The sequence below is a fragment of the Nilaparvata lugens genome, chromosome 4 (assembly GCF_014356525.2).
Source record: "Nilaparvata lugens isolate BPH chromosome 4, ASM1435652v1, whole genome shotgun sequence".
NCBI classification, from domain to species: Eukaryota; Metazoa; Arthropoda; class Insecta; order Hemiptera; family Delphacidae; genus Nilaparvata; species Nilaparvata lugens.
This window is the reverse complement of record NC_052507.1, coordinates 40,218,037-40,244,344: the sequence shown is the minus strand read 5'-3', so window position 1 is coordinate 40,244,344 and position 26,308 is coordinate 40,218,037. Positions and strand designations below refer to the sequence as shown.

Here is a 26,308-nt window from a genome sequence, read left to right as displayed (position 1 = left end):
TCATTCAATTGTTTCAAAGTTATAGTCTTCAAACCTATGATTTTCATGATTTTTACTCAAGTGCAAAAAAATATATTTGGGGAGGGATATATCCATGTTCCCAGATATTACTGGAGATTTGTATATCCTCCTGTCCCCGGAGTAAACTACTCTTTAATCATAGCATAACTGGAACATTTTGTGGGTACCATACTAAAAAAAAGGTGCTGGAGCATTGGTTAAGGGAACTACGTTTCAATCACATGAACTGATTTACATACATGATCTATTCATATTCATGCATGAAACTGAATGAACAATTATCAATACATTTTATATTGAACTTTCAATTGTGAAAGATGGTAAAAACAAAACTGACTTACTTCAAAAAGATCTTTCTGAAGTATTCGCTATACGCAGTTCCATAGAGTAAAGATACTGTTTGAAAGTTATCTATTTATTTGTCTCTGGCAGTACACACTAGCCCATTCACTGTGTAGCCCATAATTCTATAATCATTCTCTCAACACTTATATTAAATATTTTTTGGTTAAGACAATGTCTGAAAAAAATATTAAATTGGAAGCCAATTCCTTTGACTCAATTTCTATCAGTGGTCGATTACCTTCTACGAATCTGGGCTACGATAGTATCGATTAATTAGTATTGATTAAATGGATATAATTGGTTTGAACATAATATGGAACTGTACCTACATCAGTAATGAAGGAGAACTGTATTAAATATGTTGTAATTGTAAGAGAGTGTGAGATGATGATATCTATGTGGGGATGAGAGTTGCTAATTGGAGGCAGCTGCGTTTGCTTGCATCATCACGGGATGCAGAAATAGTCAGCATTGCATAATTGAACTATTAAGTTGAGTCCAGACCGTGATGAGCGACACTTCGTTTGCGTGATCCTTGCTGTGGAAGTGATTTTGTGAGTGGATGTAGTGAATAATGGATTATCTTTAATATTTGGATTATTACGAACCAATACCTCAATTCGGCCAGTGCGGTGTCCGAATTTAAAATTAAAGAGAAGTGCTGATTGCTCTCAAATTTTTTGCTGATGCCAGTCCACAGAGAGACTGGCGATTTATGTGAGTACTTCAGCATCATGTCGCATTGTACATAGTGTTGTGGCGATAGTTATTATTTTTTAGCAATAAAAAATATTACATTAAATTCCTAGCTGGACAATACGCTAGTAAAAAAATAAATTTTTGAAATAAATGAAAATGAGTTGCAAATGAACACCAAAAAGGTGAGGAGTTGTTCATGTGTTCACTGTATAACGACATTTGAAATAGTTTAGAAGATTATCTAATCGCAGATGATCATTATGATGATGGTCAAGAAAGGATCGAGACTGAAGAGACTGAAAAAGAGAGAAAATGGGAGTAAGAGGGGGAAAGAGAGAGAAGAGAGTGAGAGAGAGAGAGAGATTGAGATTGATTGCTTTTTTTCTTCTTCCAGAGAGAGAGATAGATAGATAGATATTTTTCAATTGTTACTAGGCTTGTCGCCTATGGTAACATGGTTACAATAATAATTACAGTTTTACAAATTATCTTAAAGAGAGAGAGAGAGAGAGAGAGAGGAGAGGAAAGAAGAAGAAAAAACAAGAAAGAAACGAATGATGGGAGAGTGAGTGAGTGTGAGGGAGTGCAAAAGCCATATGCAAAGACAGTGTGTGAGAGCCAAAGTAGCATTCGAGATGGCTGTTGCCAACATTGCGACAATAATTCCCCGTGGATTCCTCCAGTTGTGCCTCAGTCTGGCTAAACTTGAGCGTCGGTCTGGCTAAACCCGCAGATCAAAGTTGCTCTCGACCAAGAGATGACCGACGGCTAAACTCTATCTCAGCAAACCGATTTTTTAGACGAGACCAAAGTTGCGCTAGACCAACGTTGCACCGGGGTTAGCCAGGGGTTAGATGTTCTATTTTTCAATCATGTACGTGGCTTTGTGATTTCAAATATATTGGAGAAACCACTGAAATAAATAAGAGTATGGAATCCACCGAATTCCATACTCCGGATACTTCGGATTGCGCAGTTTGCTGCGCTGTTAGACGTTCGGTTCAGCATGAGTGGACATACCTTTATGTGCAAGTATGCTGTCGATCACTGCATTCACAGTCCGAGATTCAGTTGATAGACTACAGTATTACAACGTTTACTTAGTCTATGCCAGAATCACTGGATATCGCCCGAGTTTCATCACTCTTGTTCCTAAGAAGCTGTCTGCAAGCTACTGTACATTTTCTTTTTCAAAGCGGTATAATGCTTTAAATTCACGAAAAAGTTAAGGTAAGCGGGTCTTGTAATACTTGACGTCCCTCACGTCTACAACATCTGCCAATGCGCCGAAAATCTCGAAAACAACCGTTCACTACCAAAGTAAGTTTGCTCTTGACCAGACTCATAATTTTTTAAGGATATGCTTTTTATGTGAAGTAAATGGTCTAGTTTATGAATACCCATTTAATTTCCCACGAGTATAAGGATAAGCCTTTGCTCTGAAAGTACAAGGTTTTGCTCGAAATTATTATGAATAGAAGTAGAAGGATTTCCTTGGGATTTCACAAGCATAAGCATATCCTTTTTTTATGTATACGGCCCAATATGTTGAAACTCCCAAAATCCTTCAATACCTGTTATCAAGAATCTTTTGTGTTTTTGGAACCAAATCAGCTACCCATTGCTATTGAACAAATTCTTTTAAAAAGCAAATTTCCAAGTGCCTGCTATCTAAATCGCCTGATGCAATTGATAGTTTTTTTACTGTTTAGGTACAAATAAATTAAAAAAGAAAGCACTAATCATGGAGTGAAAGTTGTCTGAATGAAGCATTACATTTTTTTTTTAAGTTGTGCTCCTACTTGCACGCGAGTTATATTATATAATTCAGCAAGTAGTACTTTTATTGTACCAGAGACTGGGCTTTTTCTTAATGTCTATTAGTTTTAAAGCTCACTATAGTTTCTTTCAAAATGTAATTGTTATCTGAAACTTTGGATGGATATTGTAAGTTGTATATAATGCCTTGTTTTTGGTCAATGAAAATGATTTGATTTGTTCGCATTTTCATAGTCAGCTCCAGCGACTAGATAAAGTACAATTAACTAATCTGTGGTAATAAGAAATACTTCTAAGTACTAGTTACTTGGCTTCTTTGGGTAATTTATCATGAAGAATCAGCTCAAAAAATTGTTTCCTTCTCTCAGAAATATTAATGCAACTCACGAATAGATTGGCCTGACATGATCACCCTCCTTGAACCACAGCACAAGAGTGGGTCGGTCATCTTTCTCGGGTGGCGTAATGTCACATGGCAGCTTTGCAGTGAAGCCGAGAACTGAGACAGCATCGTCAGTTGAAACTGAAAAAAATAACAACATGTTTATTAATTATGGCTTGACTTTGTAGGATGTACCAGTTGAATGAAGAGTTGGATAACTTATTTGATTGATACAATTATTAATTATTATTATTTCTCGTATTATTTATTAATAATACGCTGTTCACTCCTGTCAGGTTCTGGGTGTGTCGGAGGACTAAGGTGGCGCGTAACCGTTAATACCCGTTAAGAAAACAATGCAATGTAACAGAGAATACAATTGTACATTTTCTCGTACAAAGAATCATTTTTTTGGTTCCTTCACGATCAAATTGCCATAACAGTGTAGCCCAAGGTATATTGCGATAATTTTTTAATCTTCCACTCTATCTATATTATGATAGTTTGGAAATAGTACAGCGGAATAACTAGATTTCAGTATAGATTTTCCTTTCCATTGAAACTCGCAGACAAGTATCCTGAACAGACTCATATGTGAGAGATGACGCTTTAACACGGCCAAACTCACTTAGCAACTCTTGCAATCGGATCGAACCTTGTTTGTTTGAGACTTGACAAACTTAGGTGCCTCTGATTCGGTTCAGTAACTGAATAGTGTCACCTTGTCTTGTCAATGGGTCAATGGGTCTGTCTTCATTGTGCATTATCAACTATAATAATACAGAAAATGTTGAAGTCATTGTGCTCAGACGTAAGGATAAGTTGTCAAAATTTGTGAATTCCCCTTTTGAAAGGGATGCTCGTTGATATAAACAAAATACGCGTACCAAGTACAATGATATTAAACTTTCCTGTTCTATACTTAAAAAGCGTCATAGCTCCAAAAAGAAGAACTGAGTCTCATCACATTCTCCAAGTAATATCCATTCAAGACAGGATTATGGTTCTCTGGCAATTCTGAGAACCATTCAGGCCTGCTGCTCACGCCCAGTCATAACTATATTATGATTGGTTTGTATTGATAGATAAATGGATTGACTACATTATAGGCCTAATTGTAAATATTATTTAGAACTTTTAAAATTATTGCTGGTCTATTCTGTGAGTTGGAAATGTTTGGCCTTAGACTGATATCTTCTTCTAATGTGATGTATCTTTTATCAATCATACTGAATAATGATTGAGCGACATAGAACTACAAATTAAAAAATTCTATACAATAAAAATTCTATCAATAATATATAATGTACATGATAAGAATAACAATAAACTCGAAGTAGCAAAAAATAAATGATTCAATTAAAATCTAATCTGAGTTCACTTGTTCCATAATTCTCATCAGGAGATTTCTCTCACTTTTAAACCTCAACACTCTGAAATTCTATTTTCTCAATCTATCTGACCCTCTTTTCTCGCTATTTCCAATCCTCCGCTTCAATCACTTTATTATTCTACATCATGAAATCCAAGTTACTATTCAATACTCTAAACTATTATCTTATCGGTATCCCAGTCAATTCTCTTCCTCTCTATTATTTATCTGTCTTCTTATTTTTTCTATTGTTCTTCACTATTGCAAAATTACAGAACCAGCAACAATATTCAGCATGATGCATTGGATACACGTGATCCTAAAAAGGGAAAACAGAATCAGATTAATTTCATGAGATATTATTTGTTTAATTAACATAATCTGAGAAATCGAACTAATTTCCTGTGTGATTGTTTGTTGAATTATTTAATTTTTGGTTTTCAATCAGAGATTTGTGGTGGAATACCCTGGTCAACATAATTTCAGCATCGCTGTGGGGCCGGCTTCCGATTATTCAGCACCCGTATACTGGAACGGATGTTGTATGTTTTTAGTCGAGATTATTTCGCTTTAATACGCGTTCATAAGCAGATAATGGAGTGTTGAATTTTAGAGTCGCCGGTCCCTGGTGCATCACCAATTCACAGTCGGCCATAAATTATGCATCCACTTTACGGCTTTGAAATGGAGCCACAATGCATTGTGGCGTCGGGCGAGGGGCGAGGGGCGTCGGGCGGTGGCGGACTTCACTCTTTGAGCTGCTGCTACTGTGGCTTTTCAGTCAGCGAATTTGCACGTCACTATGAAACTCATAAACCAACATGAATCCTTTGAATTGTTGATTTTCGACTACTTTATTCATGAATATCAATTCTATGTGGCTCAATTTTTGTCTAGCTGTAATGATTGTATATGCTGATCTGGTGTAAATTGACAATAGTTGATAGAGTTGATTATTATAAATTATAATAATTATCATGAACACCCTCCCATCAACTTGGTAGCTCAGAATTTATTCTGAGAAAAAACTATTTATTTCAACGAAGCATAGAAGATAGAAGTTGAATAAAGCAAATTGAGAAATTCGACAACATAAAAATAGCTATGAATGGAATGGAATGTGTTCTCGGGCTTAGACGAATAGAGAAGAGCTTGAACGTGTTAAGTAGAAAACACATTAACAAATTTGTCAAAAATAGTATTGATGTTGATTTATATTTTTTAAGTCAGCTCCTCTTTATATACTCTACTTCTCTTGGAATGGGAATCAATGAGTATCGATAATAAAAAATACTGTTTATTAATAGGAGCAATTATTGACTTATTGGAAAACCTGACGAACAGGCCAGGAGTCAAGTTACACCTTCAGAAGCTCCATGAATGAAATCAAAATTGATCATAAATTCCATTGCTTGGAAGTGGAAAGCAAAGATGCAGTGGTAACTTTAAAGACGTGAATAAATTCAATCAAATTATCAGTTTTCTAAAATTCAGTGGAACATGCATGGTTAATTCTAAAAATCGAATACTCTTGCAATCAGGAAAAGGAATCCACCTCCCTAAGTGCAAATCCAAACAGTTTTATCCATTTCATCACGGAAACGGAACCAATTTAAACCTTTACCGATTAGGATAATTTGTTAGTGCAGCTGGAGTCGGTAGCATCCATTGGCCTTTGCTGTAATCTCGTGTAGCTGGTGTCCTTCGCCCTAATCCATCTTAAAAGGCAGACTCTTAGTCATAAAATCCTTCTCCGGGTCCGTTTGGTGTTGGAAATGCTATTTTCGTGCAGCGTAAATAATCCCACTGAAGCCAATTGCTTCTACTCACAAGATCTGTCACTTTGAATTCTACTTACCATTGATCCTCCTTCTACCCTTACCCTGTAAACCCTCCATTTTCTCATTTGTGTGTTTCGGCTTTCAACTCCATCCTATGCAGAAATAGGGAGCAATTCAGAAAATGAAAATTTTCTATAAGCGGACAATGGAGTGGCATTGTAAGCTGCACAGAAAAGTAAGAACTTATTTATTTCAGACCGGGAATGTAATTCGAATGTGGCTGGAAATGAGTCTACACATTCCCGAACATCTTCTCCATCTATTTCATTATATAAAATTTCATATCTTTATCTGATTTTTACTCTCCTTGCCCTATTACCATATGTAAGGAAAGTATTGCTTTCCGAAAAAAAATTAAGGTACCCCAATTTCTAAATTTCTATACGTTTCAAGGTCCCCTGAGTCCAAAAAAGTAGTTTTTGGGTATTGGTCTCTCTCTGTGTGTGTGTGTGTGTGTGTGTGTTGTGTGTGTGTGTGTGTGTGTGTGTGTGGTGTGTGTGTGTGTGTGTGTGTGTGTGTGTGTGTGTGTGTATGAGTGTATGTGCGTCTGTGTACACGATATCTTATCTCCCAATTAACGGAATGACTTGAAATTTGGAACGTAAGGTCCTTACAATATAAGGATCCGACACGAACAATTTCGATCAAATGCGATTCAAGATAGCGGCTAAAGTGGCGAAAATGTTGTCAAAAACAGTGTTTTTCGCGATTTTCTCGAAAACGGCTCCAACGATTCTGATTAAAGCTATACTTAAAATAGTCATTGATGAGCTCTATCAAATGCCACAAGTCTTATATCTGTAAAAATTCCAGGAGCTCCGCCTCATCTATGCAATGTTTGATTCTAGATTCCCAATTATCAGGCTTCAGATACAATTTGAACAAGAAAATTCAAGAGGAAAAGATTAATCATGAAAATTTCTATGATTAATGTACAGTAACATTTTCACATAAAATTGAAAATAAACTCAAAATTCGAGAAAATGTGATTATTTCATTTGCAAACTGTTGGCAACTGTTGATTCTATTAAATCATTCACTATGAAGAGATAGCAGACCTCGTGTGTCTCCAGCGTTATTGTCCTGTCAGCAGCTGGGTCAGATTTTCGAATAGTAGACTTTAGATGCGCGAGAACACTAGCGTCAGGTGATCAATTTTCATAACGGCAAGGAAAGTTGTGTGAGTGCGCCACACCAGATTTTCAATAATGAAAATGCAGAGATATGAAACAATACAAGACAGCATACCTTTCTTTCAAGTCAAGAGTAAACTATTTTTCTTATATCATCCCTATTATTGAAAATAAAAATGCAGAAACATATAGATAATGCTGATTAATCTCATCCTTCTATCCACATCAGTAGTTCTTTATGTCTTTATTATTTGTTTAACAAATCCAATGGAAATAGTTGATCAACAGAACATGTGATTGATATGTCATTTTTATTCCAATTTCATACCACTGACGTCTTCCCGTTTTCTTCATTTCGAGAATTTCACGCTGATCCAGGTACTAGTTACTTCAGCTCTGTAATCTATAGATCAAGATCTTCCACTGTAATTCAAATATTGGTGCCTAGCTTCAAATGAAAAAAAAACATAAATTATTGTCAAGAGCCAAATACTAGGCTCTACTAATTGTCAGACTAATTGTCTATTGATAATTTTGTTAAGGGCCAAGAATTTGAAAGCACTGAACAGTTAGAAGAAGTCAATACCATAACGAAATAAGTAGCTCAGGTAACACGTGCTTTGCATGGGGTAAAATCTCTTGTTGTGAAATTCAATATTTCTATGTCCAGAAAACATAAAATGAATAATTAGTCATTATTTTGTACGAAATCACGTGGATAACTTTCTAAGAGCTGAAAATTTCAAGCAAAAAATTTTGATAGGTTTAGAACCCGCAACCTCGAATTCATGAACCGTGCTCGATACCAACTAAGCTACGGAGTCACTTGCTTTTAAACTATGTTAAGTAAGCATTGGATCATTTAAGTAAATATTTAAACATCTAAACATTTGAACATTTAAACATTTAAACATTTAAACATTTAAACATTTAAACATTTAAAATTTAAACATTTAAACATTTAAACATCTAAACATTTAAACATTTAAACATTAAACATTTAAAATTTAACATTTAAACATTAAACATTTAAACATTTAAACATTAAACATTTAACATTTAACATTTAAAATTTAAACATTTAAACATTTAAACATTTAAACATTTAACATTTAAACATTTACATTTAAACATTTAAACATTTAAACATTTAAACATTTAAACATTTAAACATTTAAACATTCAAACATTAAAACATTTAACATTTAACATTTAACATTTAAACATTAAACATTTAAACAATTTAAACATTTAAACATTTAAACATTTAAACATTAAACATTTAAACATTTAAACATTTAAACATTTAACATTTAAACATTTACATTTAAACATTTAAACATTAACATTTAAACATTTTAAACATTTAAACATTAAACATTTAAACATTTAAACATTTAAACATTTAAACATTTAAACATTTAAACATTTAAACATTTAACATTTAACATTTAAACATTTAAACATTTAAACATTTAAACATTAACATTTAAACATTTAACATTAAACATTTAACATTTAAACATTTAAACATTTAAACATTTAACATTTAAACATTTAAACATTTAAAACATTTAAACATTAAACATTTAAAACATTTAAACATTTAAACATTTAAACATTTAAAATTTAAACATTTAAACATTTAACATTTAAACATTTAAACATTTTAACATTTAAAACATTTAAACATTTAAACATTTAACATTTAAACATTTAAACATTTAAACATTTAAACTTAAACATTTAAACATTTAAACATTTAAACATTTAAACATTAGGCTTAGAGAAATGTCAAACCGTCGACTTGAATCTTAGACCTCACTTCGCTCGGTCAATAAAGAAACAATTGCGTAAGTAATCCCATGGTATAGGGTGTTTATGTCGCAACTTATAGGGTGTTATGTCGCAACTGTTATCCCAAGTCGATTATTATTGATTTCTGTATATTTTCTATAAAATGAGCAATTTCTGTTTATATGTTTATATTATTATCTGTATTTGACCGGATCTCGAAAACGGCTCAAACGATTCTCACGAAACTTGTAACAAAGTAGGTTTATGATATGAAGATTCGATTACACTAGGTCTCAACCCTGGGATAACTCGCTGAAGGACATTGAAAGGATAAATACGTCCTTGGAAAAACAGCTGGAATTTTTGTCATCTGTTGGTACCGTAATGGAAGTGAGTGAGCGAGTGCATGTGTAGGTTATTCCTCAGCTGATCTCACGAGAAGAATAATATTCAGCAAGAAAAACTTATTTCTGTTTTTTCTCTTCTTTTTAGAAAACATGTTTACTTCAGAAAGTCCAAAATAGTAACTAGATGCTGTTAGTGTAGAATAGTAAAAGTATATTAACAAATATTGTAGCATACATAGTATACTTTCCACCGCTTGTAACTTGGCTTGTGTGGTCTGAGGCATAGGGGGGAAATGAACGAGTGGCGCCATGTTGTTGACGACTCGGTAGTGTGACTATAAACCGTGCTCACTGATAAAGCTAGTCACCATTCAGCTTTCAGTTTTGTTTCCGCAGCTGACCGGAACGTCGAAATGTTGTGTTATTTTTTCATTAAGTTAGTAGTCGTTTTAAAATAGTTATTAAAATTGTTATAGCGATATTTATTAAATTAGTTTTAAAATAGTTATAGTGATTTTGTGGAATAGCCTCCGTAGAACTAGCATTTTTACAATGTCAAAGACTGGGGAAACTTCTAATATTGTCATGACATGGATGTACATTTTAATTTATTTCTACTAAAATATATGTTGGATAAATAAAAATAAATGAATAAATGAAATTTTATTGTCGAAAAGCATTTACAGCATAACAACGACACGTTCAAGTCACTCACTTCTACAGCAGTATATACACAATGCTCATGTAATGATGGTTAATATTAACAAATAGAATAATAACAACAATAAATACATTTGGACGTTTCTACTACAGTATGTGCTTTTACCTTTTAAAAGATGATAAAGAAGATAATTTTGAATAAAATTTAGAATTTAGAAATAGACACATCTTGAAAATACCTGAGTCTATACCTAATTCATGCAGGTGAACGGGCTAGAGTCAAGAAAACTTCAATTAATCTTGCCATGCCTGATTTAATAGGTTTATACTATAGAATAACACTACAATTTGAAATAATTGAAAAATACAAACAGCTTCAATAAACATTGGCAACTAAAATCGAACAACAGAAACAACAATTTCATGTTACTTTGTTGACATTCTTCATCTGATTCGGGGGCGCATTACTATCCCCTTTTAGATAGCAATACGTCACAAAACCAATCAATATCAGTCATCAAATAACAAGTTAATTTCAACATAAAATTACTCAAGAAAGAAAAGCCCGTTGAACCCAAGTTTCGTCGATAGTAACCCATATAACCCATTTCATAATAATTTTGAATCCCCACTTTTGATTGACATTCTCGAATGAACCTTTGTTTCACTACACTGCACTTTCGTTGGTCTGTACGTTGCTTTATCGTCGGGGTTACAGTACCTTGTTTTTGGCGGTGAACTTTTACCGGTTGAATTTGGCTTGACGGCGACGTCCTCTTACGTCCCTAGACCTGTCGTCTGAACGGGTGTCTTGAAGCGGTGTTACATAAAGTTGCGGAACCAAAGGGGTGGTAGTACAAGAAGTTGGTTTGGGGACACACATGAACCGCTGTAAATAAATGTATTACAGCATTAATTTCTAACTCTTCCTACAATTCATCAAAAGCTAAAACAGGAGTTTATTCAATTATTTAATTTAGATTTTATCTTGACGTTCTGATTTCATTCTCAAAATTGAATTAAAACGGATTTACTTGCCAGAGTGTCATTAATATACAATGCTTTTAGAAAAATGAGTACTTCATTAATTATGATGTTAACTTTTATATAAATTGATATAATACTCTTAGGAAAGGAATAATTCAGATTGAAATGATGCTAACTTATATGATATTTTTCGTTTGGTTTGCAAAATCAAATATAATTTTTCATATAGTAGCTCGACTAGTATTATTGGAAACTTGTGCGCTAGCCAACATTTATTAATATTAATTTCATGGAAAAGAAAAACTTTCTTCTTTGTCTATTGAGATTTCTATCATAAAAATTTACTAAATTATTCGAAAGCCTTAATGACATAAGAAAACAGAGTCTGAAAAAATATAAAATTATAAAATGTCATAAACTTAATATGAACATAATCTTAAAAATGTCATTCCAATTTGAAGGCTATCTTCCTGACTTTCAGCAATACTCTACCATAATATATTTCCAGAAACAATAACTCAAATGTAACATAACTGAAAACTTTCTATACTTCTTTAGAAAAAAAATTTATAATTATCTTCCATCACTAATAAAATCAAAAGGATTATTCTCAATCCATATTATTAACTTGAAAAATAACAGGCTTAATTAATTCAATACTCTTATGGAAGTTTCAATCAATTAAATTCCCTAAATTATATTTTAACCTTATTTTACGTACCTTAGCGGTTATTTGAAGAAACAATTATTCGTACATGATGAAGAAACACAATTAAACCTTTCAGGACATGGCACTACTAGAAAATTTAAACATTAATAAAAATAAAACTAGCTCCTACATTAACTAATTATATAAACTTATAAACTTGCCCAAAAAGGGCGAAACATAATGACTACATCTTTACTCTCGTAGTGCTCCTAGCAAAGTGTCGTCCGAAACGTAATCTGGTCTCTCGACTGGGGAATCCCCCCACTACTGTATTTAGAAACAGGTCTCCTATTGGGCGAAGGGAATCAATTTGACCAATCGTCGCGTGGCTTCTAGAGCCTTTGGACCAAATAGTAACTGCAAAATCGGTAGTTTGTTATAATTTCAATGCTTGCTGTTTTCCAACTTATCGCACTTTATGTCGCGACAAGAAGGCTAAGTTTTAGAGATAATTCCATAATCTACATTCCTCGATGACTCGGAGCCACAATTTTTAAATATCTATCATGGGAAACTCGAAGTCATGGCCGTGCATAATAGAGAGAGAAAATAATTTATTTCGCTAACTCACTTACAATAATGGCTCTAGTCTATTGCGTATTAAATTTACTATTATAACTTGGGAAAAGGCCTGAATTAAAAAGAGTGCTCGGCACAAGTATCACAGTTGAGTGATGAAGAGAAGTTGAATTTAGATAACAATATAATCGGACTAACCAACAGGTACTAATAGACAGGTACTAATTATTTACTAACATATATTTACTAGTCACTCATCAAATTCAGTCAATTTATAAAACTGATTTAATACTAGCCAACTATATATCTTTTGTTTAGATATCTTTTGTGACTCATTATGTAAATGGGAAGGCAGTTTGTTGAACAGTTTTTGTCTTGTGATCTCGAAACTATTTAGAGATTTTGTCAGTCTTTGGTGCTGTATATCAATGCGATTTCTGTACCTTGTGTTAATTGAATGAAAATCACTTCTTAGTTGCAGGCAGGACAGGTTCTTACGGGTATAAATGAGGACATAATATACATACAAGTTCATCACAGTTGGATTTTTTTTATTAATTAATTAATTTATCTATTTATTTATAAGGTTAGCAAAAAATACAAGAATCGGAAAAGAAAAAACAAGCTATTGCCTAAAACTTCTTTAATTTCCTAATTTAGTTTTAAATTGTCCAAATATTATAGGTTATGTCCATTCAAATTTCTACACCAAATCACAATCTAAAATATAAATTGGAATAAAACAAACAATTTTAAATTTGGATGGATTAATAATAAACAATGAATAATAAATAATAATGAACAATGGTTTGCAATGCTCAAGATATGATGAGTTAGTTATAGTTCTTAAAGCTTTCTTTTGAATGAGTAGAACATCATTGATCTGAGAAGCATTACCCTAAAGGATGAGGCCATAAGATATTATACTATGAAAGAAAGAAAAATAGGCCGTTCTCAAATATTTCATAGGTACTAACTACACCGGATAGACTTCTGAGCAAATGAATTACTCTGCTGAGCTTTGAGCTGATATATTTGATATGTGGCTCCCATGTGAGCTTTGAATCCATACGAATCCCTAAAAATTTCACATTTGCTGGATTATTCACTGGAGGTTCTCTTTTTGAATTGAGATTAAGTTGTTCAGTTTTACTGTTATTAAGAACAAAGCTATTTGCATTGAACCATAGAGATGCTTTTTCCATAGGGTGTTTGCTTTCCTGGTTCAGATCACTGTCCAGGTTGGAGAAAGTGGTATCATCAGCATACAAAATTGTATCAGTCTTCACGAAAGCTGAAATGTCATTGATCGCAACCAAAAATAAGAAAGGAGCAAGTATCGAGCCTTGTGGCACACCCATCTCAACCTTCAACAACGACGACTTGTTGCTAATGCTACCTACAGTTACTAGTTGACTACGATTCATTAGGTGGGACTTTAAAAATTTGAGAGCATTCTGACCTGTTCCATAATAGCTCATCTTTTCCAAGAGAACCTTACTTATGTCACAGAAGGTGGCCAGAGCATAGTTTCCCTGTTCAAATGCTTGCAATACACTCTTAGTTAATTTGAGAAGAGCATCTACAGTAGATTTATTTTTTCTAAAGCCAAATTTAGAAGGTGCTATGATATTTGAACGCTCAAAATGTTCAGACAGTTGATTATATACTATAGTTTCAAGTATTTTTGCTAGAACAGGTACAATAGATATTGGTCTATAACTACGTGGACAATCTCTATCACCCTTTTTGTAAATAGGCACCACCCTCGACTTCTTGAGCTCCTCTGGAAATACTCCTTCCGCTAAGCATTCATTTAGACAATGAGTAAGAGGCTTCACAAAACTATCTATTACCTCCTCTAATAAGTTGACAGACATGCCGTAAATATCACAGATATTAGAAGATTTAAAACCTTAGACAATGTCTGACACATGTTCAGGGAGCACTTCACAGAAGTTGAAGTTAGCAGTCAAACTGGGTCCATTTTGATTCTGGATCCAATGACAATCTACCTGGTCCATTCAATGAGTCTTGAATATCTTTAACAGACTGAATAAAATAATTGTTTAGAACATCTGGATGCAGAGGAACACTCTTTCTAGCATTAACATTATTATCAGCAACTGTGTTTATAATTTTCCATGCAGCCTGACACCTGTTTTTTGATTTTTCAATGTATTCAGTGTTATAGATTTTCTTGCTCCTCTTATTGATTTATTATACCTATTTCTACATTCTATATAAGCAGATTTTGTTTAGGCAGTTTTGAACTTATCATTTAGACTCATTAGTAAAAACATTCGCTGCTTTAGGGCTGCCAACTGTGAACTGTACCAACTGTTTTTCTTATTCTGCTTGCCTCTATTGTAGGAAACTTTACAAGCTCTTACAGGAATGTTATAGTTGAATATTCTTAAGAATTTAGAAAAGAAATATGAAAACAAATCATTACCTGGTTCTTTTTTACTATATATATATCAGACCAGTCAGTACTATACAACGAATTTCTAAATTTATTTATTTTGTCAGCAGTCATAGGTCTTGTTTTTACTAGCTTTGATTCGGTATTATAACTTTCAACATTACTACTATGTGGAAGCTCAACAGATTCAATGGTCAGAAGCTCATGATCCGAGTACGGGAAAGGAAGAACCTTATTTGAAACAACAGTAGTCCTGATATTAGTAAATATATTATCTAGACAAGCATTATCTCTTGTATTTACGACATTTGTGAATGTCATGTTGCATTGCCTTAATAAGTTTTTCAGCTCAAAAGAGCTACGTCTATCTCTATTCAAGTCAAAATCCGAGTTCACATCTCCACCTACGAATAAATGATAGTTTTTAAATGCTAGCTCATGCAAGAAGTTGAACAGTTCTTCCAATTGTTCCAAGAAAACTCTACTGTTACCATTAGGAGATCTATAAATTGATGTAATTATCAATTTGGACTGATTCGACTGTGAAATTGTATGACTGAGACTATAAATTCAATCTTTCGTAGGAAATTTTGTATGCTTTTACACTCCAGAGCGAAGCTCGGTCCCCCGATATTTACAGATGATTAGCGAACCATATCTCCAAATTGGAAGAGTTTCTAATTTGAAATATGGATATTATTTCACTCTGAGAGAAAGATAAAGTAGGAATTAAAGTAGGTAATCTCAAGAGCCTAATACTAGGGCTCTAGGCTCTACTAATTGTGTACTAATAATTATTGTCAAGAGCCAAGAATTCGAAAGGACTAAACAGTTAGAAGTGGTCAATACCATAAAGAAATAAGTACTATGATATTCATCAAATATTTATCAAAATACGAATCAAGTATCCTGTCCTTTCGAGACAATCGGGAAGGAAAATTTGATCTGATTTACGTCTTGAAATTATTATTGGATTGGTCAGAGTAGCGTTGTAGAGTTGATTACCATCTCTCTTCTCCAAGTGGCTACAACCATTCATTACAAAATAGAGATCTAATTTCCATCCTGAAATCCCAGTGAGGTGCATCAGAAAAAACCGTTGAGTGGCATTTCTCGAGTGAGTTAGACTGGAGAGGAGTTACTTTTCTGTTCCTCTAGCTCGCATGCTTTTATATTCTTCCTCACTCTGTCATCCTCGTTTGTGTTGAGTGGTGAATAGAATCTGTATGTGAAAGGAAATAAGAAGTGAACAAGGAGCAGAAGAATGAGGGAGAGGAAGAGAAGAGAGAGAAGGGGAAGGAGTTTCCATGGATACCGCGTGTTGAAAAATGAAATAAAAAAGAATAGGATATAGTGAAGAAGGATAAGCTGATGGAAAAATAAATACGAATTGAGATGTCTGTTCACGTTGATAACTGGACTGAGACAACTCATGCTGATAGAAACTAATATGATACCAACCTTGTTGGCTTGTCGTTTGCTACCGGAGTCCTTTTGACTGCCAGTTTGTCTTCTAATATATGCATTAATTCATCGGATGAAACTCGATTGAGTGTTAATCTAATATGCTACCTGCTCTCTCATTTATTACACTGGTTCTTACTGGGGGACAGCATTCAACCCAGCATCCGATTTAGGATAGATTGATTCTCTACCTCCACTTGAGAGTCGATAAGTTGATGTTATATAGGAGTTCCGATTAATTATCAATTATTAAACGATATTTTTTGTGAAAACACGACTGTATTTACTAATTTCTCTGGAATAATACTAGTTTCAATCATTATCAAATCGATTATTGATTACCATTGATTCTCATAACATTTTTTTATAGGTAGCTTATTTTGCCTTTGTACAGTCTCGCCTCTCATATGGCATCTTAGCATGGGGAGCAGCCTACCGCACCCATCTAAGAAGAATAGAAGTTATTCAAAAAGCAATCCTTTAAGCTGGCTTTCGTAGATGTCAAAGATATCCCTCATCTTTACTATTTCAGGAAATTCTATTTCAGGAGTTTTAACTATGAAAAAATTATACATAAAGGATTTACTCATTCATGTTTATAAACATTTTGGTTCAATTTTCCTGCCATCTTTACATTTTCATAACACGAGATATGCAGCCACAGTTGGGATCAGAACTATCCAGCTAACGAGATCCTTTTCAACAACAAATTGTTTCTTCTTATCCCAAGTAATATATCGTAATCTCAAGAGATTATTTCCACAAAATAACATTTTTTCAGCTGCTAGTCTTGCAATTTTCAAAAAAAGATTGAAATATTGGTTGTTTGAAATAAGTGATGAGGAGGCTGTGGCTCTGGTCTTGGCGGGCGGCGGACTCACCTGACTTCATAATTAACATGACTTCTACTGACTCTATATCAATACCGACTGACTTTACCATACAGACTGGCTATATACGTTACAGACGGACATAACAATACGGTATAGAATGACTTTCTACAATACGAAACTATGACAATCATTTGAATAAAATTACCCTCATCTGTTAAATCCATTTAGGCTCTCCTTCTTCTTCCCCTTCATAAGATTCACTCTACTTGAAATACCAACTCGAGTCTACGCACAGGCCACAGTGCCCATGTAGGCTCATTCCATAATGTATAATATGAAACCCTAATCTAAGTACTTAATAAGTTGTATTTTATATTTCATATTATTTATCATTTTTGTACTTGCTGTATTGTGGAATAAAGAAGATTCTTGATTGATTGATATAACGTTTACCACTTATCAGGCTATCCGAGATGTAAGCAACAGGAAAGCAAGAAAAATGCTTGAATTTAATTGTTAATTCATAGAACGCGCTAATCCCGTTTCAGCCCAGGGGATGGATCTTCTCAATCAACCAGTGTATGCCAAGTACTATATGATAATCAATATATTTCATTCAATAATTGAGTTTTTGAAATAGCTTTGATTCTAATTTTTTATTGATTTGATATGCCCACTACTATCAATCAATATAACTCATCTAGTGACTTAGCTTTTAGTTCATCCAAATTACTTTATATTATAAAAAAAACCTTTTGCTCCATATTATTCTATGGAATAGAATATTGTTCAAAACACAACAAGCCAGGAGGAAAATTAATCAGAAATATAATACAAAAGCATTCAAGTTAATGAATTGGAAAAGGTATTATTTTTATGCAGCCAAATCGATTAAAATATGATTATATGACAAAATTCTGGAACAAAGCATTTTCAATGCTTAATTTATTTGAATACACAACAATAATCCTGTCTAATATGATTGTTGTAAAGCTCACTAAGTGGATCATTCAAGAGTTCTAAAAATTGATTATTTTCAAACATTGAACAAATGAGAATACCAAACCATGTTTCGTTGAATTGATTCCCAAATTATAAGAGGAAAGGGCGCAGGAAATTGCGTGCAAAATAGAGCAATCGGGAATCAGTAATGATTGTTGGCATACTTCATTGGGCTGAAATAGAATTAAATTGTTGAGCAGCTACGTTATGCAGCTATGCACAAACCCAAACAACATTGATCGACAGATTCTCCATACCCTCACTTTCCACGGATATAATATAACTGCAGGGTACACCGTTTGATAGGCTAATACGGATTTGCAAGTGAACAGCCCATGCAGAATCAAAACAGATCCACCCACTATTGAAGAGGAATTTTCTCAGCCCACTAGAATTAAATTGTAACAACACCAGAACAATATTGTATTCAATATTAAAAATCCAGACAAAGCAACTGGTACAATTCAAAATCTATCTATCAACTGTGTTCTAGGCCAAGGACATAAGTGAAGACTCCAAGCGGAACAATAATCATTATAATATTGTACTATTTATATCCTCAACAATATAACATTGAAGCATCTTGGCTCTGAATGCTGTATGTTTTATTCACCATGAATGACTTAAGTTAACTCTCGACTCTGACATGCTATCTTCACAATGAGGAAAACATGAAATTTCGATTTATGCAAGTTATACAGTATAGAACATTATTCAGGCTGTGCAAAGGCTAAAAATGAACTTTCTACTGGTGATGTTTTTCAAAGTTTTCCGATTTGTATATCATCAAGCTATTAAAATGGAAATTTTTTCTCAGGAATACATTTTTTCCGATCACTACTTTTTGAGATATGGGCGCCTAAAGTTTACATTTTTGGGACAGAACATTGCAAATTCGGTAAGAGATTAATCAATGTGATTCAGAGGATAAATTTTTCATGGTATTGGTAATTGATTAAAACAAACATTTTTCGAGAATATCGATTTTTGAGAAAGTTATTCAATTTAATAAAAATTACCAAAAATAGCTTTTAGTTATTTAGTTATTCAGTTATTCAGTTATTTAGTTATTTAGTTATTTAGTTATTTAGTTATTGAGTTATTTAGTTATTTAGTTATTGAGTTATTTTAGTTATTAGTTATTTAGTTATTGAGTTATTTTAGTTATTTAGTTATTTAGTTATTTAGTATTTAGTTATTTAGTTATGTAGTTATTTAGTTATTTGTTATTTAGTTATTTATTATTTAGTTATTTAGTTTTTAGTTATTTAGTTATTTAGTTTTTAGTTATTTAGTTATTTAGTTATTTAGGTATTTAGTTATTTAGTTAGTTAGTTATTTAGTTATTTAGTTATTTAGTTATTAGTATTTAGTTATTTAGTTATTTAGTTATTTAGTTATTTAGTTATTTGTTATTTAGTTATTTAGTTATTTAGTATTTAGTATTTAGTATTTAGTTATTTAGTTATTTAGTTATTTAGTTATTTAGTTATTTAGTTATTTAGTTATTTTAGTTATTTTTGGTATATTAGATAACTTTCTCAAAAATCGATATTTTCGAAAAATGTTTGTTTTAATCAATCACCAATACCATGAAAAATTTATCCTCTGAATCACATTGATCAATCTCTTACCGAATTTGGAATGTTCTGTCCCAAAAATGTAAACTTTAGGCGCTCATATCTCAAAAATAATTGATCGGAAAAAAATGTTTTTCTTTTTTATTTTTAAAATCTTATTCTTAGCCTTTGCACAGCCTTAAGTGTAGTATCATAATAGTTAGGTTTCGTGACAATAAATTGTTAATCAAGAGAATGTTATTCAAGTTTTGGGGCTATTCTTATTGTCAAGAGGCTAATCTACAATATTATCTTTGAATTTTTTGTAATATTGATTAATTCATTACAAGATCAAGGTATACTACCGGCATTTTGGCCAAATCCGTCTTCACCACTATTTCTATTTATTTCTAATCGAATTGGGAATGTAACAAAAATGAAAGATTCTCACCACAATAATACAGTGCAAAGTTATAAACGTAAATAACGTGTGAAATGGAGATCCGTGATTATATCTGGAGAACCTCTCCCATTTCAATTTCAGGAAAATCATAAGCGATCATCGATATCCAATATTGTGATTGAGTTTCATGTTGAGAACAATTTCAAAACAGGTCTATTTGAGTACCAATGCAATGGGGTTTAAAGAATTATAATAAATTCATCGTAGATAGATTGGAAACGTGATAAAATGCGCCTAAAAACTGATAACATACTTGGAATATTATTGAATATATTCTTCCAAATATGGACCAACATGAAATGAATGAAATTAGAGATACAACATTGCCTCACCTCTCAAATCATTCATCCCAACAGAGATGAAAATTGGAATGTGGCCTAATAATTAAAAGCCTCTGTTGAGAACAATGGAAATCTCAATCACAATTTGGAACGAATTTTCACGAACACTCTCCCCCCAGCTACCGAATAAACAGTGCGTTTTCCCAATGGAAGAATCAACTTGAAATGAATTCCGGTACAGATTTCATTCAATTTTTGCAGCGTCACACTTGCCGTGACCTAGCTATTTTTTGGAATCCTGTCCCGGGGGGAATATGAACAACCCCGCAATTATTATTGAGCATGTCCATCCAGCTGTCCTATTACCTGGAGAGTGAGCTAGGCACACAATGCAATGCCAGATCAACACAATGTAGCACGCGAGAAGCGAGTCTGCCTATTGCAACTACTGGCCGACAAAGCGAATGTAATGATAATAATATATATTCACGGAATGGCTGGCTCGCTGTAGAAGAACAGGGAACAGGTTCGACAAAATCCACCACCTTTTGGAGCCAGTGCAATAATATTTCAGGTAGCTGCCCCTGCCCCACCCGTTATCGGGGGCTGCGTGCTGTGCAGCATTATCTGTCCACTCCAACATAGAATGCTAAATCGCCAAATGACGCCGCTGCTATTCGCTCAGCTATTTTTATTCAAATTCCCGACCTGTTTCCAGGTCCATTTAGATACCAGTATCGGTTTCAATTTATCTTCTCGCTTAATTAATCCTTTGATTCAATTACAAGTGATGCTACATTGTTGCAAATCGCTGCGTGTAACGTGTAATGTGTAGTGAACACCTCTAATTCTTTTTTCTAATAGTAGGTTATTCAACTGTAGAGAGATAATACTAATAACGGCTAAGGCGGCTATTTTTTGGAATTTGCTATGCGTGAGATTCACATTTAATAATATAATAATGAGGAATTTGATAGATTCTCGAATTGGTGAGCAGTGACCTATTAGCATCCTCAATTCAATTCAATTTATTACTTGTCATGACTAAACAATGGTAAGCATAGACAATAGTCACATACATTCAAATTTTAACATTCATTTACAAAGTAAGACTAGATAAATTTTTAAAATTGTGAAAATATAATATTTGAAAACTTATAAATAATATGTCAGTTACAACTCATACTTATATAGAAACAATAAAATCTGGAGACATTAACATTGCACTCGAAAGTAACACGATAGATTCTTAATACATTTTTCTTAGTCTTATTTTGTTTTTCTCTAATCAGTTTATTAGGGATTGCCAACTATAGGGACACTGGGCTATCAACCAGATTTTCAGTCTTGTCCTGAAAACTGTCAGTGTTTGATCCTCTTTCAAGTGGTTCGGCAACGAATTGAATACTTCCTTACCTATATGCTGTGAGATTTGTAAAAGGTCGTTCCGTGTGGCTCAATTCTCAACGCACCTCTGGATCTTGTGTTATGACTATGGATATTTGACCCTGTTGTCCAATTTGTCTTGTATTTGAAGGCAAAGATATAAACGTAATATATATATAAAGAGCAGGGACAGTCATGATTGCTGCTGATCGGAAGAGAGAAAGGCATGAGGACCTCGGTGGCTTTCTAAATATAATTCGAATTATTCTCTTTTGTGCCCTAAAGACCGGCAGAGAGTTTCCTGAGCCCCCCCAAAGAAGTATTCCATAGGACAGTAGAGGCTCGAAGTATCCATGGTAGGCAGTGACAACTGCCTCTCGGTCGAGCATACTAGAAAGCCTTGACACCAGAAAAGCTGCAGAATTCAGTTTTTTCAGGAGTGAATCAATGTGAACAGTCCTTGACAAGCCCTGGTCAATTGCCAATCCTGATACAGCAGGACTTGATTCCGTGTGAAGCTGAGCGATCAATTGATATTTTCACATCATTTGAAATGTGAGACAACTGACAATCCCAAGACACTTGAAAGAAGCAAACTGAGTATCAATGAAAGCAAGAGTCATGTGAACCCAAAAGTTGTCGTGGTTGACTCAAATTTTCTTATAACCTAGGTTACACGGCCTTTCTATCAGGCCTACAGTGTAACAGAAGGTGCTACCTACATCAAATCTAATTTGAATTCAACTCTTTGCCGAGCATTTAAATATTCAACGCAACAAAGTTTAAATAGTTTAATAGTTAAGTTTAAAGTCTCATCGCATCCATCAGTAGGCGTGCGTCAACTGCTTCAAATTACAGTGTGTGTCTCTGAAGGATGGTGACGAAGTTGGAATCTTGGCTTCTGTATGCAACGATTTCGATGAATTGCCATCCACAATTGTCAGCTGACAATAGATTTAGGGTGGCGCCTGCACAGCATACTAAATCAGTATCATTGTTCCGAAATGTGTTCACATTCTGCGTTCAATAATGTTCGCATCAGTAGTATGTGCTGAAGCATAACGCTCTCTTCTCTTCAGTGTCTTTCAACTTCATTATTCAACTCAAAACTTGACTGTCATTCATTTTTTAGAGCAATCTAAAGCATAACTCAAAAACTGGCTGAATCTAATTCACAGTTCGCAGCATTAGAAATGTGACTGCTAAGCCAGATTGTTAATAGTTTTTCAGCTGCTTGGAATCCTTTCTACCTATAAATATACTATAATGATAATTTGATGATTGTTCAACTTTATTATTATTCAGGAATATTCTATTGTACTCAAAATATATTGTTCAACACCAGTAGAGGACTCAATTCAACATTAATAGTATCCACATATTAACGAATAACTTCCACCTCCCCAACTTTGATTCGTTATTATGGAAATTGAATCCAAAAGAATAATGTCAGTTTTTAATACTCTATGCAGTTTTTTTTTTTATTTCTTGCATTAATCTGGATGGAAATTCTCAAAGCCCTCAAGCTTTTCAAAGTAAGCAATCACATCTAACGAGCTTGGAATTGATTCGCTATTGACCTATTATTATTATTTGTAACATTTATTGTGGAAGTGTATCACAGAGAGCTCTTCTCAACTTTATTTAGATAGTAAGTTTAGTCTTGAACTTGTATTACCAAATTAAATTCTGCATGAGAAACTGTAATAAAATCTATACAAAGGAAATTAGAGACCGAGTTTTATCCTTCTCTAGTTGAGTGTGCTGGTTGAGATGTGAGACAAAAAATTGCAATTGACCTACCTAGCTGTCTAGTTTGAAATATTATTCTAGTATTTACTTCGAAGCAAGAGAAGAATATCACGAGATATGGGAGAAAGAGACTATTATTACGTAGTCACATATCGATTGGATTATGAGTAGTCTGGAGCATCTTACTGAAGTTTCTTACACAAGTGGGGATAGAATAGTGTCATAGAAACGTCTATCGATTGCAGGAAACGAATACGCGGTGTCGTGTTTGAAGGATGAGGTGAGAAGGTGTCTCGAAGGAAAGATATAAAGTAGAGAGATGGCAGCAGGTACTTGGCGAGAGGAAGATAGCCCGGAAGTCGCAGACACTAGCTGAAGGGCGCAAGGGAAAAGAGGGCACATTATAGGAAGCAGCTAGGGAAACTGGCCTCACAAACTGAACAATATCTAGTGGAGGTGTGCAGGTCTTTTTGTGCGCTTGGCTGGCACTGTGATGTCGACAACATCCGACGTCCAATTTCCCCGCGTCCTGAAAGCTTAGATAAGCCCTTCTTACTGTACATAAAACCTGTGGTTTATTTCAGTCGCTTGACTTGCCGTCGAGTTGCATCTCCAACTAAACACACCGCCTCGGAAAATTGGAATATGAATTGCTCTTTCTCCAGGGCAAAACAGGCAGATCCGTTTCATCTTTCAGATTTGTCATACTCCCCCTTTGTTGCCTGCCGACTACACTACACAACTTCATAAGAGATTGTTTCAAGTTGAAACTTTGTAGTTGACATGAAACTGCGGCGCTTCACAGCTGAAAGGGCGCGAAAACTTTGGGCCCGATATCCGCTGCCTTCTATTCATTCAACAGCTTCACTGATCTTTACGCATATTCGGTATCCCTTTTCTCCTTCCACTATAACTGACTCCATTTGCTACATTTTGATCTCGGGCACAACCATAAAATATCTTAGGAATTTTAATTGTGTGTTTGAAAAATGTAGTTCACATTGAAAGGCATATATCTACTTATTCTATTTTTTTTAGACGCAGAATTCAAGTTCTCTCTACAAGACTCAATACCTAACAAGTGGTATGTGATAACAATAGCAGGGAATAATGGGAACATGTATTGGAGCGCATGCACCTGAATGGTGTCATAAGTCAATCCGCTTCAAATAATGTGACCATCAGACCATAGTGTCACTATTGTGATTCATTATGACATGTAATTCCATTAAATGAATACCAAACTGCAATAATGAATAAGACTCTTAAAATAGGTAATTTTATGACAGTTGATATACTCGTACTTCACTATAATGGGATATAATGTATATCTATTTTCTAACGTCAGTTCTTCAAAATTCAGTTATTTTGTTATAAAATTCATTTTTCTCATTGTACATGAGGTCTACTGACGGAGGCATGAAATTATGAAAAATCACCATTACTTTCGAAATTCTGTAACATTTTCAGTCATATGGTTTCAGGACTTTCCAGGCGGCTAAATTGATAATTTATCGAAAGAAGTTGTCGGTGGGTTTTCAGTCGACAGGAACTTGCCAAATCATTTAATTAAGCTGCATAAGGTGGAAAAGTTTTCCTCAGAGGAAACTTTGTGGTTTCTTTCCAAAGATTTCCCGGGGCTCCGACAGAGTATGCAATAGCGCTTCCGTTAAACAATAGGAGACTAATGGATAGCAATTGGAGGAAGGTTTTTAAACCTCCCACCTCCCAATCTCCAGAAATAGCAGTGAACACAGCTGGATTTTTTCCAAGAAAGAACACCGGAATACTAATTATACTCTCATTCATGAGAAATTTCACAATTCCAAGACAGATTCCATTCCAGCTTGAAATATGATTATAGAATTCCAATAACTGTCTGCGCTCGGAAAATTTGTCAAGAGAATTACACCTTGCTGTCTCTTAAACAAAGAATTCAACATTTAGCTGTTGAGGAGGAGAGAGCTCGTTAATATTGTTCAAGATTTTTTTCCAAATCCAGTATTGTATCAGGACGAAATCTAATCTCCGATCTACCACAACTATGCATTGAATTTATAGTGAATGAATAGATGTCCAAATAGAATTTATCTGAAGAAATGTATTTCATAAGTAGTACTATATTTAATGATGAAAAAAGTATACCTCAATTAAAAATCATTCTAGTGCTAGTGCTATTGAAGGCTATTAGTTGAATCTGCATGAAATGCAAAATAGAATTCAGAATCCAATTTATCCATTGATGGAATATGAAGAGTATGCAAATGATTATAATATGTAATGACTTATGAAAACAGTAGTTATCTAAATGATTTTCCTGTAATTGAACAACAAATCCCAGAAGAGACTCTTAGCTCTCTGATATTCAAGAGAGATAAAGACATTCCTGATAAGAAAGAATATCAGAGAGCTAAGAGTCTTTTCTGGGATTTGTTGTTTAATTACAGGGGAATCATTTGACATCCATCTCTACTACCAATAATAATTGTGATCTGGCAAGCTGATGTGCATTATCACAATCACAAGTCAAGCATCCCTTTTCGACTTAATTC

The 26,308-nt window shown here is 33.9% G+C and overlaps 1 protein-coding gene across 3 annotated transcripts in view; it reads right to left on the bottom strand.

Annotated features, from left to right (window-relative positions):
* The window catches only part of LOC111051989 (hemicentin-1), a 731,812-nt gene that overhangs the window by 277,414 nt on the left and 428,090 nt on the right, over positions 1-26,308 (bottom strand). For all 3 annotated transcript variants that reach the window (XM_039427471.1, XM_039427469.1, XM_039427470.1), the window contains exon 2: positions 3,232-3,367. In XM_039427471.1, the coding sequence (XP_039283405.1) occupies positions 3,232-3,367 (136 nt within the window). The remainder of the gene's footprint in view (positions 1-3,231; positions 3,368-26,308) is intronic.